The sequence below is a fragment of the Cynoglossus semilaevis genome, chromosome 15 (assembly GCF_000523025.1).
Source record: "Cynoglossus semilaevis isolate Cse_v1.0 chromosome 15, Cse_v1.0, whole genome shotgun sequence".
NCBI classification, from domain to species: domain Eukaryota; kingdom Metazoa; phylum Chordata; class Actinopteri; order Pleuronectiformes; family Cynoglossidae; genus Cynoglossus; species Cynoglossus semilaevis.
Window position 1 is genome coordinate 14,886,741 of NC_024321.1, and position 11,821 is coordinate 14,898,561.

At 41.9% G+C, this 11,821-nt stretch overlaps 2 protein-coding genes across 3 annotated transcripts; both read right to left on the reverse strand.

The window, feature by feature from the left end:
* Window positions 1-1,840, reverse strand: kctd12b (potassium channel tetramerisation domain containing 12b). The gene is made up of 2 exons (XM_025062884.1): window positions 1,363-1,840; window positions 1-1,290 (listed from the first exon to the last, which is right to left on the reverse strand). The coding sequence occupies exon 2, from the start codon at window positions 1,227-1,229 to the stop codon at window positions 378-380; it is 852 nt and encodes a 283-aa protein (XP_024918652.1). The 5' UTR covers window positions 1,230-1,290; window positions 1,363-1,840; the 3' UTR covers window positions 1-377.
* A 1,879-nt stretch (window positions 1,841-3,719) lies between these two features.
* Window positions 3,720-11,630, reverse strand: znf711 (zinc finger protein 711). 2 transcript variants are annotated; one of them, XM_008327335.3, is made up of 8 exons: window positions 10,250-11,630; window positions 9,140-9,221; window positions 8,796-8,881; window positions 7,639-8,508; window positions 7,392-7,538; window positions 7,116-7,295; window positions 6,796-6,930; window positions 3,720-6,652 (listed from the first exon to the last, which is right to left on the reverse strand). In XM_008327335.3, the coding sequence occupies exons 3-8, from the start codon at window positions 8,872-8,874 to the stop codon at window positions 5,472-5,474; spliced, it is 2,592 nt and encodes an 863-aa protein (XP_008325557.1). In that variant the 5' UTR covers window positions 8,875-8,881; window positions 9,140-9,221; window positions 10,250-11,630; the 3' UTR covers window positions 3,720-5,471. The 2 variants fall into 2 exon arrangements, with proteins under 2 accessions (XP_008325557.1, XP_008325556.1); XM_008327334.3 differs by having other exon boundaries at window positions 8,796-8,893.
* Between the last annotated feature and the right edge of the window lie 191 nt (window positions 11,631-11,821).

Here is an 11,821-nt window from a genome sequence, read left to right on the forward strand (position 1 = left end):
TTGTTGTTGTTGTTGTTGTTGTTGTGCTTCACCAAGGCATACGATTAGGATAATGAAGGTTTCAGTTTGTACAGGAAGAGGTTGCAAGAGGGTTTGAGGTTCAAGGCTGGGAGACTACAAACCGGGTAGAACCATGGCTTTAGCAAAGGCAAATGCTGGATTTAAGGATGAGTGGGTTAGGCTGGATTGGGCTGGACTGGGGTTTGAGGGAGATCTGCAGTCTGGAACTGTTCACGACAAAGGCTGGGTGCTGCACAGAGACACGGAAAGGGGAGAACGTTTATGGTTCATCTAGTGGTGCACCAGAGAGAGGCAGGGGCATCAGGAGGCTGGAGGAGAGGGGAGCACGTGGAGAAGAGGGAACGGAGCTGATAGTCTCACTCACGGTAGAACACGTATTCAGTGTAGCTGGTCCAGATCTTGTCGTCCGTCTGCTCATGGGCAAAGGCGCAGGTTCCTGTGGAGTTACATGCCACCATGTGGAAACCTGCATCAGCCAGTTTGTCAAACGCCTGCTCCAGGAAGGTGAACTTCAGATAGTAGCGGGATGTGTAGCGCTCCGGGGGGCGGTCGGGGTCACGGCTCTCGTTGAGGGTCTCACCAAACACCTCTTTGGCCAGGGAGGTCTTACCGCACACCATGATCCGTGCCACTCGACGGAACTTGGCATCCGTGTGACTGTCACGGCCCAAAGTGTACGAGCCCCGGTAGCCAATGGTGATGAAGCCTGACCGTTTGCCTTCCATGGTGCCAGGGACCAGGCTGGCACAGGCGGCAGCGGCAGCACTGAGGGAGCTGAGGTTACGGGCGGTGTCGATCCCAGGCGAGGAGTCCTCCGGGTCACTCTGACATGCTTCATCCCCGATTGAGTTCTGCTTACTGATTTTAGGTGCCAGGAGTTTGACCAACTCTGGTAGATTAAAGAACTCGGCCTCCCTCTGCAGACGACCACGCTCAGGGAAGTGGTCTGGAAGAACCAGCTGCTGGTCCCGCATGTAGTCCAAGATGTAACGAAACAGGAAACCGTCACGGTCTACAAAGAAGCGTCCCTTCGTGTCCCTGGCGAGTCCTTTGGTTGACTTTCGACTGAACATCTCCCACAGCAGAGAGTCGGGCACACTGGTCAGAGTAGAGTATCGGGTTATGTACACCTGGCCTCCAACGTTGAGCTCTATGATCTCTGGAAAGGGAACTTCGTCCCCAGATATACTACTGTCTGGTAAAGCCATTGCTCAGTCCTTCCACACAGACGTGGCTGCAATGTTCAGAACTCTCTTGGTTGCGGTCAACCTTTAAAAAAAAAAAAAACCTTTTAGTGTGGTAGCTGTGGCCTGTCAGTAAAAATCAGTCCGGAGATCTCACCACAAAAGCGGATGCAGAAAGCAATTAAAAAAAAGGGCGAAAGATCTAAAATGTCTACAGGTTTTAGTCACAATTACTAAAACATAGCGCAGAGAGTTTCAACGTGACACGTTACGTTTTTACGTATATTATGCGCAAATGGATGCACTAATCCTGAGCTATTCAGTTCCTCTGACAAGGAGTCGCATGCATAACGACTTCCCTGGCTCTAGTGTGGCTGGCTCGTCCGAGCGCAAACTGGATCAGGTGGCCCAACTTTAGTGAAGCAATCCATAGTTGGTGCGCTCTGTGGGGGTCCCGCTGGTGAAGAGCCAGAAGACGAAGAGAATTTTCCAGCTGTAGTGAGAGTCGAGCAGTGTGAACTGACACGTCTCCATCCTCTCCATCACTGAAAACCGGAGGTTTGAAAGGAAAGGCGAGTCGATCATCTATCTGCTCCTCTCTCCTGTCACACTCCAACTCTGCTGCATCCATACGGAGGGGGGGGTGGTAAAGCTCCTGCTGGCCACGCCTACTCCAAGTGACGCGTCTCTGCCGTGATCCTGGTCGAAATAATCTGCCCAGAGGGAGCGGTATAAACAAGCTGATGGTTAAGAAAACGGTTTTCAGGAATCTAGTTATCCAAGTTATTAATTGCCTCAAACAGATAAGCATTCACAATCACTAAAGGCAATTATTTTACTTTCTGCGGAATCAGTTTTTTTTTTTTTTTTTAGGAACCGAGTAAAATGTTGAACATTTTGTCCCTGCACTAATCTCATAAATAAACCGAAATTCGACAAACTCAAAACACGGTCTGATTCTTAATTTGTGGCTGATTAATTAAAAACGCAACTATTGCCGTAAATATGGTAGTGCATTTTCTTTCTTTTTTTTATGTCACAGTTAATCAGTGCAGCTACGGTTCCTGTTTAAAAAATGGGATAACATTGACCTCTAGTGGATATTTAGGAAACATGTTTCTTCTGATTCATAAATCATTAATACAAATTACCTTGGTAGCTCTACCCACAAATACTAAGAAATAATCAAATGTTGTTAATATTTTTGAAGATAGATTTTAGTGACATAAAAACTAATTTATTACAATGTCTGATGAAACAAAATTCTTACCAGGTTGTGTAAATGTGCCGTGTGTTCTACATTGGTAAATAAGGGCACATTTGTCAAAAAAAAAAATTGTCATTTTTCACATGATCAGGGAAATCAAGGCTTTGAACTAAATACATACCTTATTTGGTCTAAATGCATAGGTTTCAGAAAATAGGCAGGAACCCAGAAGAACTGCAGTGCTGTAGTGAGCATGAAACAACACTCAGTGTATGACATTTTACTAATAAAAAATAATTTATAAAGAAACAAACAATTACAATTAATAACAAGTAATACTGACCTCAAACTTCCAGCTTTTCCCACATCTATTCTTCTGATCTTTCAGGGTGACCTGGAGCCAATTCCAACAAGTATTAAATTGTTAGAAACTTTAGATTTATTTATAACTTTACTTACATGACCTGTCAATGTCATTGTCCACCAGCGAGACAAGCTATCGACACACTCACAGCTTCATTTACTGTTCTGTTGGTTAAACAGACACAGAAACATAACCGTAAAAACAACTCTTAAAATTAATTTCCTATACTTATTAAAAATAATAACATCTTCAAATTGAAAATGGTTTTCCGCATTGCTGCACACCAGCAAATTCCTGATTCCAACCACATCAACACCACAGGTATCTTTGGGGTTGTGGACAAAGTGACTACGTCTAATAAATTACTTTGACCTTCTGCATCGGCTGGATTATCAGGGTGTGCCTCAGTTCTCATCACAGCCATGGCCTTTAGGGATGTAGGTGTGTCAGCATGCCTTTGTGCTGAGACAAAGACAACAGAGAAAGAAAGATGTTTTTGTGAATCTACACCAGCCCAGAATTTCATTCTGTGGAAAATATTTTCTCAGCTGGTACTGCTGCTGGTTGAATGTTTTTAGTGAAACAATACAGTTAACTTCAATGTATTAAAGATGTTTACCAATGTTTCCAGATGCATGAGTCATTATGGTCATAAGTACCACTTACTCTTACAAAAACCCTTTCCAGACTATGGTTGGTGCTGAGCATGGCACCGTCCACTGCTCCCCGGGTGCTTGTGTCACAATGACAAATAATTCACTTTCTTCTTCTTAATGTACCACTGGTGGTACGGTACTTGGCCACCCTCTAAATGTATGCAGAGCAATCCTGTTTTTTTTTAACCTTGTGAATAGATGAGCTATTCACAAGGTTATAAAAAGAAAAACTGAATGAACCCTTAAGACAGTATTAAATATTTTATGCAGCAAAAAAGACAAAAAAGTAAAAAGATAATTGTTTATTTTGGTTGTTCCCCACCAGTAGTTTATCCACAATCAGACTGAAAGAAAATAACATACACGAAATGCAGGGATTCTTTTAAATATATATATATGTATATCACAATTCATTTTTTTTCTGGAAAACAGCCTATGTGCATATTTTATGACTTATGCCAATATGATGACCACTGACTTCAAAGAAGGAATATTCCACTGTTTATGAGCAGGTCAGGCTATTGAAGACGGGAAATGGGGGGTGATGGTGTGGGAAACATGTTAGTGAGCACAAACAGAACACAAAACCCAGACAATCAATTTCCATAGTACAAAACAACAAATACTTCCACTCACCGCAGTTGACGATAGTTCGGTTTTGATACAGTAACACATCGTGCTCACCTGTTAGACATAACACTGAAATCTATCTTTACCCACTCACAAAGATTCTTTATTTTTATTAATATGATGTAGGGTTCATAAAGAGAAAGACTATATATATACATATATAATCATATACAGTGTGTGCATATATATATATATATATATATATATGCACACAAGTAATACATATATATGTATTTATAAAGTCCCTTTACACATAATTAAAATTCAAAAAAGTTAAAGTATTAAAGTGCTTTCTACTGACTCGAAACACCTACTCTCTGAGAGAGAGGCATTGGTACAGCATGTTTGAGTTAAAAATGACATATTTTCAATAGCTGTGTTTATCAGTGCTTAAAGGAAAAAAAAAGACCAACAGATGTAAGGCATGATTGCAATCACATGGTTAGCAGACAGAAAGAGAGAGAGAGTGCACTTTTCCATCATGGCTAACATCCAGCTCTCTTTCTATCTCTAACAGGATGTCAGCTGTTATGTCTGCTTTAGAGTCAACCATCAAGCTCAAATAATCATACACCTCTTACTAAATAGCGGTACTAGTTTTACAGATACAATGTTTGTGTCAGAGATGTGTTTTTTATGCTTAAGGGAACTTTTTTGTATACCAACAGACCACTTCTCCTTGCAAGACATGCTCGATCAGATCAGGACCATTTCCATTCCATTTTCCTATATGATACATGATTCCTTTTAACTAACTCCAACACTCACGTATGTGGAGAATTTCGAAATGCTGAGGGCTCAACTGTCAGTGAATAGAATGCCATTCTAAGGTGCATACTGTGTATAGACTTTGTTGAAAACCATTCACGAAATCATGATAAGTTATGTCCTGTAAAGACCAAGTGGATACAAACACGTGTCATGATTTGAAGCTATGTGATGAGGAAAACAGATACTAGTCGGTACTAGTTGGAGGCAAATGTTCCTGGAACTTAGTCCACATCTTCGGATGAACTGGCATGATGTTGACAAAGCATCGCTTTTGTTTTACAAGACAAAGTGATCATCTCGCAGCATTTCAGCTGAGTGGGTATAAAAATATAGACATTTGAAACCCTGAATATATGCTTATAAGTGATTTTCTGCAACAAAACAAAACAATTTACAGATGTCCCACTCAGTGTATACACCGATTTTTTTTTGTTAGACTTCACCTCATCTAAAATGTGTTCTTTTATTACCTTTGGGGGAAGAGGTTTACACCCAACACAGAACAAAACTGCAATTACATGTTGTCCCCATCAATGTCCTCCATCACTACACTGTTTATACACTAAAATTACCTCTGGGTGTGACACAAATTTTCTTGGGGGTGGAGCAGGGGGAGTGTAAGTTTGTGCATGGTGATGTTACATTATCATGTCTTTGTGATGTCTGGCTATGTGCTGGCTCTTCTCAGAAGGCCTCCTAAAGCCCTTGGTGCAGTAGTCACAGCGGTGTGGGTAGTCCTTGGTGTGGATGGAGATGACATGGCGTTTGAAGCCAGAAGCGTCCGTACTGTTATACTCACAATACTGGCACTGATACACCTTTCTACCACTGTGTGTCTTCATGTGCTTCTTCAGCTCAGCGGGTTGTCGGAAGCCTCGTTGACAGCGTTTGCATTTAAAAGGGAGGTCCTTGGTATGCAGGGACAAAATGTGGCGGCTCAAGGTGAACGTGTCAGGAGCATTGAAATTACAATGCCGGCACTGGTGCACCTTGTTGCCCTTGTGTGTTTCTGCATGTTTCTTCAGCTCAGAGGGCCTGTGGAAACCTTTCTCGCACACATCGCACTGATGAGGAAAGTCCTTGGTGTGAACGGAGATGATGTGCCGCTTCAGGTCACTGGAGTTGGTGCTCTTGTGATCGCAGTGTGGACACTGGTGGGTCTTATGGCCTTGCACCATCTCTATGTGACGTTGGAGCTCCCGGGCGTCAGCATAAGCTTGGGGACAGTGACTACACTTGAAGGGAAGATCTGCACCGTGCTTGCTCTTGATATGAGTCTTTAGGTTGGACTGGTCTGCGCAGCGGAACTCGCAGTGCGGACAGTGATAGGGCTTCTCGCCTGTGTGGGTTCGCATGTGCTTCTTTAGCTCAGATGGATGGCGAAAGCCTTTGGCACACTCCACACACACGTGTGCAAAGTTCTTACTGTGCACAGCCAACAGGTGACGGTTAAGTAGACCCTGTTCGGCTGTCTCATAATTGCAGTACTTGCAGTGATGTAGTTTCGGCTCCCGGTCTTTGACAATAAGCTTATCAGAGCCCAGTGGACTGGACTCGTGGTAGCGACGTGCATACTCTGCATACTCTGGAGAGCGATCACTGTTGTGGCTCAGCAGTTTGTGGCTCTCCAAATGGTTGTGGAAACTGACCTTCTTGTTGGTGGTAAAGTCACAGTCTGTACATTGGTACTTTTTCTTGAGCAGATGATTTGGGTGATTCTTCATGTGACACTTTAAGAAACCACGTGAGCGAAACTTCTTTCCACATATGTGGCAGGGATATACTGTCAAAGGCAAACCATCTGGTCCAATGATGACAGCTGGAAGACAATTTTGAAAAATACCTTTAGATTAGAACACTGTAAACATCATTGAGTGTGACTTATTGCGGAAGTAAATTACCACATCATCTCCCATTATCTTGCTTTACATCATCAATGGAACATTCTGTAAAATTGCATACCAGTCTGACACTGTCGGGTATCTCCTTTCTTCCTTTTCTTAACTTTGGATTTCAGTGCACGATTTGCAGCTGGTCCATTGCGGATTTGAAGAAATGGTGTAGACGCTCCATTTTTCACCTGATCAATGGTGTTACCTGTACAGAGATAGTAGTTTATTGGCATTAATGAAAAATATGCTAATTTAAAGATAAGAGCTAAAATATTTTATTTTTACATTGGGTTTCAACCACCAACAGATTTTGATTCTTAGTTTTGTTTAACAAACTAACACCTAAAATACAAATACTAAGCACTGTCCTGAAAAAAACAAAAAACATACCAATTTCATCATCTTCTTCATCACTGTCATTATCATCATCCTCTTCCTCTTCTTTAGGAGGGTTTTTGACTGCCATGTACACCATCTTGTCACGACCAACTCCCAGTCTGCCCGATGAGGCAGCTTCCAGGTCCGGGTGGCCGTTCTGGTAATCATCCTCAGTTATAACCTCGGTCCCACCTGGAAAAGTAAAAATTCATGATGTTATCACCATAACTTTTATGGTTATTTTTTGAAAATATAGTGTTTTTGGTATAGACATAGTTAGACACTTGCCAAGATCATCATCCGCCTCAGCTTTAAAAATGTAGACTTTGATAACCTCTGAACCATCCACCTCTTTGGAGTCCTTGTCTTCCATTACCTCTGTGCTGATTTCAAGGGGAGTGTCTCCAATGTCTAACTTTTCTCCAACTTCATCTACTACAATGAAAAAAACATTTTTTGCACAAAAAATATATACATTTAACCAGAATAGTATTTTTTATTATTTAAGTGTCCATCATATGTCAAAATGTCTTACATGAGATCATGAGGTAATCCTCCGAGCTGCTTCTTGCATCATCATCCTCATCTGTCTGCAAAGGAACTCCTTCAGTTGGCAGCTGTTCGTGGATTATGGTCTCTGAGCCTGTCTCAGTTACCATCAACCCTCTTGACACAAGCTGGTGGTCCAGGGTGTTATCTTGGTGCTCAGAGAGCAGCTCTGCCACAAACACCTGGTCTGTCATATCATCATGGTGGTGATTTGAGTCCTGGATGAGATCTGAGGTGAGGACATGATGATGATGGTGGTGGTGATGGTCTAGAGCCTCCTCTATAGCCACTTCAGTCCCCAGGATATTTTCAGGCATGATTACACTGTGCCCCGAAGGCACCATGTGTTCACTGGTCAGTTCATGTGTCTCGACACCTTGAGACTGCAAGCTTTCAACGTCTACCTCTAGACCTTCAACAACTTCAGCTTCTAGACCCTCCACCTCCACCTCTTCCTCAAGGCTTCCAACAACATGAGCTTCTAAATCTTCAACATCAACCTCAGTTTCCAGACCCTCAACCACTTGTGCCTCCAGACCTTCCACCTCAACCTCCCCTTCGAGACCCTCGACAACCTGAGCCTCTAACTCCACCACCTGTGTCTGCAGCCCCTCAACTACTTCTGCATCTAAGCCTTCTACTTCCGCATGTAAGCTCTCCACAACTTCAGTCTCCAGTCCTTCAACAACCTCGGTCTCCAGGCCTTCAACTACTTGAGTCTCCAGGCCTTCAACCTCAAGCCCATGTTCCAGGAGGATGCCCTCATCTGTCATCACATCAGAAAGAAGCATACCCTCAGGAACAGATACAACAATGTGCTCCCCATCGATGTGAGCCAGACCTCCCATGCCTGCAACTGTCAACATACAAAAGAAAGAGTAGTGATGAGAAAAAACAAAGACAATTAAATACAAATATTTTTGCATATTAAACAAAGATGTGCCAGTTGTTAACAACATCCCTCATCCCTCCCTATATGTGAATGCAACATCATCTTTTGTCTTAGTATTTGACCACTTGGTAATCTCAAAAATACATGTACTCAGTTTTTAAAGTGGAGACACTTTATTTGGATTGTTATATGCTGAGATTTACACTTGCTTACAATATGATGTTTGTCACAGTGTTCTTGGGAACACCTACCAAAGTCTTGCATGATCATAGCGTGTGGCATCTTTAGTTCTTGGGTATGTAACTCCAACACCCCTCCTCCTTGATCCATGTTTTTCCTTCAAAAAAGACTGGAAATCACCATTTATACTAAGTTAGATAATAACCTCCATTTGATGTTAAAAAATATCCTACTAAATAAAATATAATACTTGATTACTCTTAGTTGATGTAATAAATAAAAACAACCTGGCCTACAAACACGGTGTGCATTTATCAGTCAAGGGACTATTCTGCAAGTTGGCAACCTTGATTTTGTGGCTTTTCAGAAAAGTATTCAATTAACAAAAATTTTACACCCAACTTAAACATCATACCTTCACATTTGATTATAAAAGCCTTAGAATAAAATCAGTAAGGTGTGTGCTGCACTTGCTTCCATTAATGTACTTGGTCCTCCTAAAATGAGAAAAAAAGACAACATTAAGTACTGCATTAATAACATTGAAACGGGGGTTATAATAATACATCAGAGTCAATGCTTTACGAATACACTTCGGATTCAGATTGTGTCAAGACGAGAGATAACGTGTGTACAAACTGAAAAAGAATAAACAACCCAACAACGTTATGGGTCAGAAAGAAGGGAGAGTTGTGTTGTTATTGATCACGGGCTCCATCCACTGCCTATACAGTGTACTACAGCCAGGTACAACCGCCAAGCGCTGTGCTATACACCAGGACCTGGTTGAGCCCGATAGCTGGAACCCAGTTGAGACAAAGGCTCGTTGTGCTTGTCCAACTTTATGTGCCGTGGGACGAGCTACTGGTCCGTGATCTCGGGACTGCGAGTTTGCAAGGGCTAGAAATCACAGTTGCCACATGACGGTCAAAATAAGCAAAATACGACTGCCTGCTGCACTATGTCGTGACGTACATGGCTTCACAGTAAAATCGCTAAAATATCCCAATTTGGAAATGTTTAATTATATGTGCTTTACATTGGTAGACAGGAGTAAACGAATCATATATTGTCTATCATTTTATAGTACCGCAGACGTTATGCAACGCATTCTTGAAGGCGGCTACCGCCCTCTACCCACCGGCTAATGAACTAGCCAGCAAGCTCGGGCTACTCCTCTGGGCGCCATTTTGTTTTAGCTTTAACGGCTAACTCCAGGCAAAGGATTATAAATGTTGTCTGACGTTTGCGAGCACCCAAACGTAGCAAGAAATAACAGAGCTAGCTACCATTTTCACGTGTACCAAACGGAACGTATTCTTTCTGTAAATCATTTTCGTTTTTCTTTATTTCATACCACATACACCGCCAGTAGTGCTAGCTAGCCTGCTAAGCTAAGTGGCGCAGCTTGTGCCGCATTATCTTCCATGTTGTTTTTAGAAAAGGCTGAAAGAGGCCGCTACGGCCGACTGGGCCTACACCTCGTATTCTACATACCCTTTTCATTGATTCAAAACAATTTTACCTGATAACGTCGTCTTCTGACTCTATCGGTGTCTCTTCCTCTCCTTACTTTTGTCTGTTTTTGTTTTGGTTTATTTTTGACGGTAAGCTAAGTGCGGCCTGCAGTTTTGGATCCCCGGGCGCTCTTTGCTAGGCCTCGGCCAATCAGCTTGCTTCCTGACAAGCAGAGGGAGGGCGGGGGGCAGACAATGCGTGGCCTCGTTTACCGCTGATCCCTTACTATTTGCGTCATGCATAACAGAGCAGAGTTACATTAAAAGTCGTTCTTCTGATAGGGATGTACTCTGTTTATAACATAATACTAAAACTGTTTTAAAGTCAGATATGGGAAATGTGGATTGCGATTGTGAACTGTTGACTGACTTGGAATGTGTAGATGAGGCCTGTAGGCCATTTTGTCATAGGGGGAGGGTTCAAAGCGTCGATTACTTTACAAAGCAATTGGTCAGGAACCACGGAAACGAATGACATATGAAAGCAACAATGTTCTTTGACGGTTTACGCAGTGTAAACAATTATCCCGATCTCAACAATCTTCAGAGGATCACAGAAGATCAAGGAAACCATTGCATTTTCAGAGTAGATTTTATTATTCTTTTCTTTACAGCTTCTAATGTTTAGAGGCACTCTGCATAAGGGTGCATAGCTGTGTAAGGCACACTGCCTTCGTGCATAAACATTATCTTCTTAACAGTGACATCCTAAAGCAGATAAAGCTTCAGATATGCAGTAAAAATATCTGGAAAACTCAGTTCATCACCAGCACCTAGGATGAATCAAGATGATTTCTGAAATTACAGAAAGTTGTAGCCGAAATGCACCTTGGCACACTTTTAAATTTCCATAAAGACAGTGTGGTCAGCTATTGTGTTAGCAAAGACCAGACACAAATACAACACAAACTGGGTATGTAGTTATAAACTACTAAATGTTCAATTTTTCACACATCATTATAAAACACGTAGAATTTATCATACTGTAGTCATGTTATTTTTTAAAACATTGAAGGAATATGAAAAAAAAAGAAAAGAACCAGACATGCAACACTCAGCACCTTCATCTAGTGGAAGTTCACAAAAAGAACAAACCAGCAATATCTTCATTTTAAATCTTCTTCACATCAATTATATATATATGGAACAATAATTACAACCCCTTAAATTCCAGCAGTTTCTGATGGTCTGCATAGAACAATAGTTAGAATTGAAACAGATCTATTGGAAGCCCAGAAATGTGTTCTCTTTTTCTTCCAGCACATTTTTTTGCTGTGTGGGTCGACAATGTTTCATGACAATGTGTCAGAGAAATGTGTGAGTTTCTATGAATCCAGTGCTGCCCAATACTCCAGTTTGAAATAGGAGAGCTTGTATGTGGACCCAGAGGCTGTGGCCTTTACACTCAGATCAGATGAGAAATGCAGCAGTGAATGTCCTTCATCACCAAAGTGGTTCAGTAGCATCCTTCTTTCCAGGAATCATCTGCGAATTTAGTCATCCCCATAGACCTAGTTAACAAGAGAGAAAAGATCAGTTCACACCAGTCGCAGGTAGGCAAATTTATACTTACCAGTTTC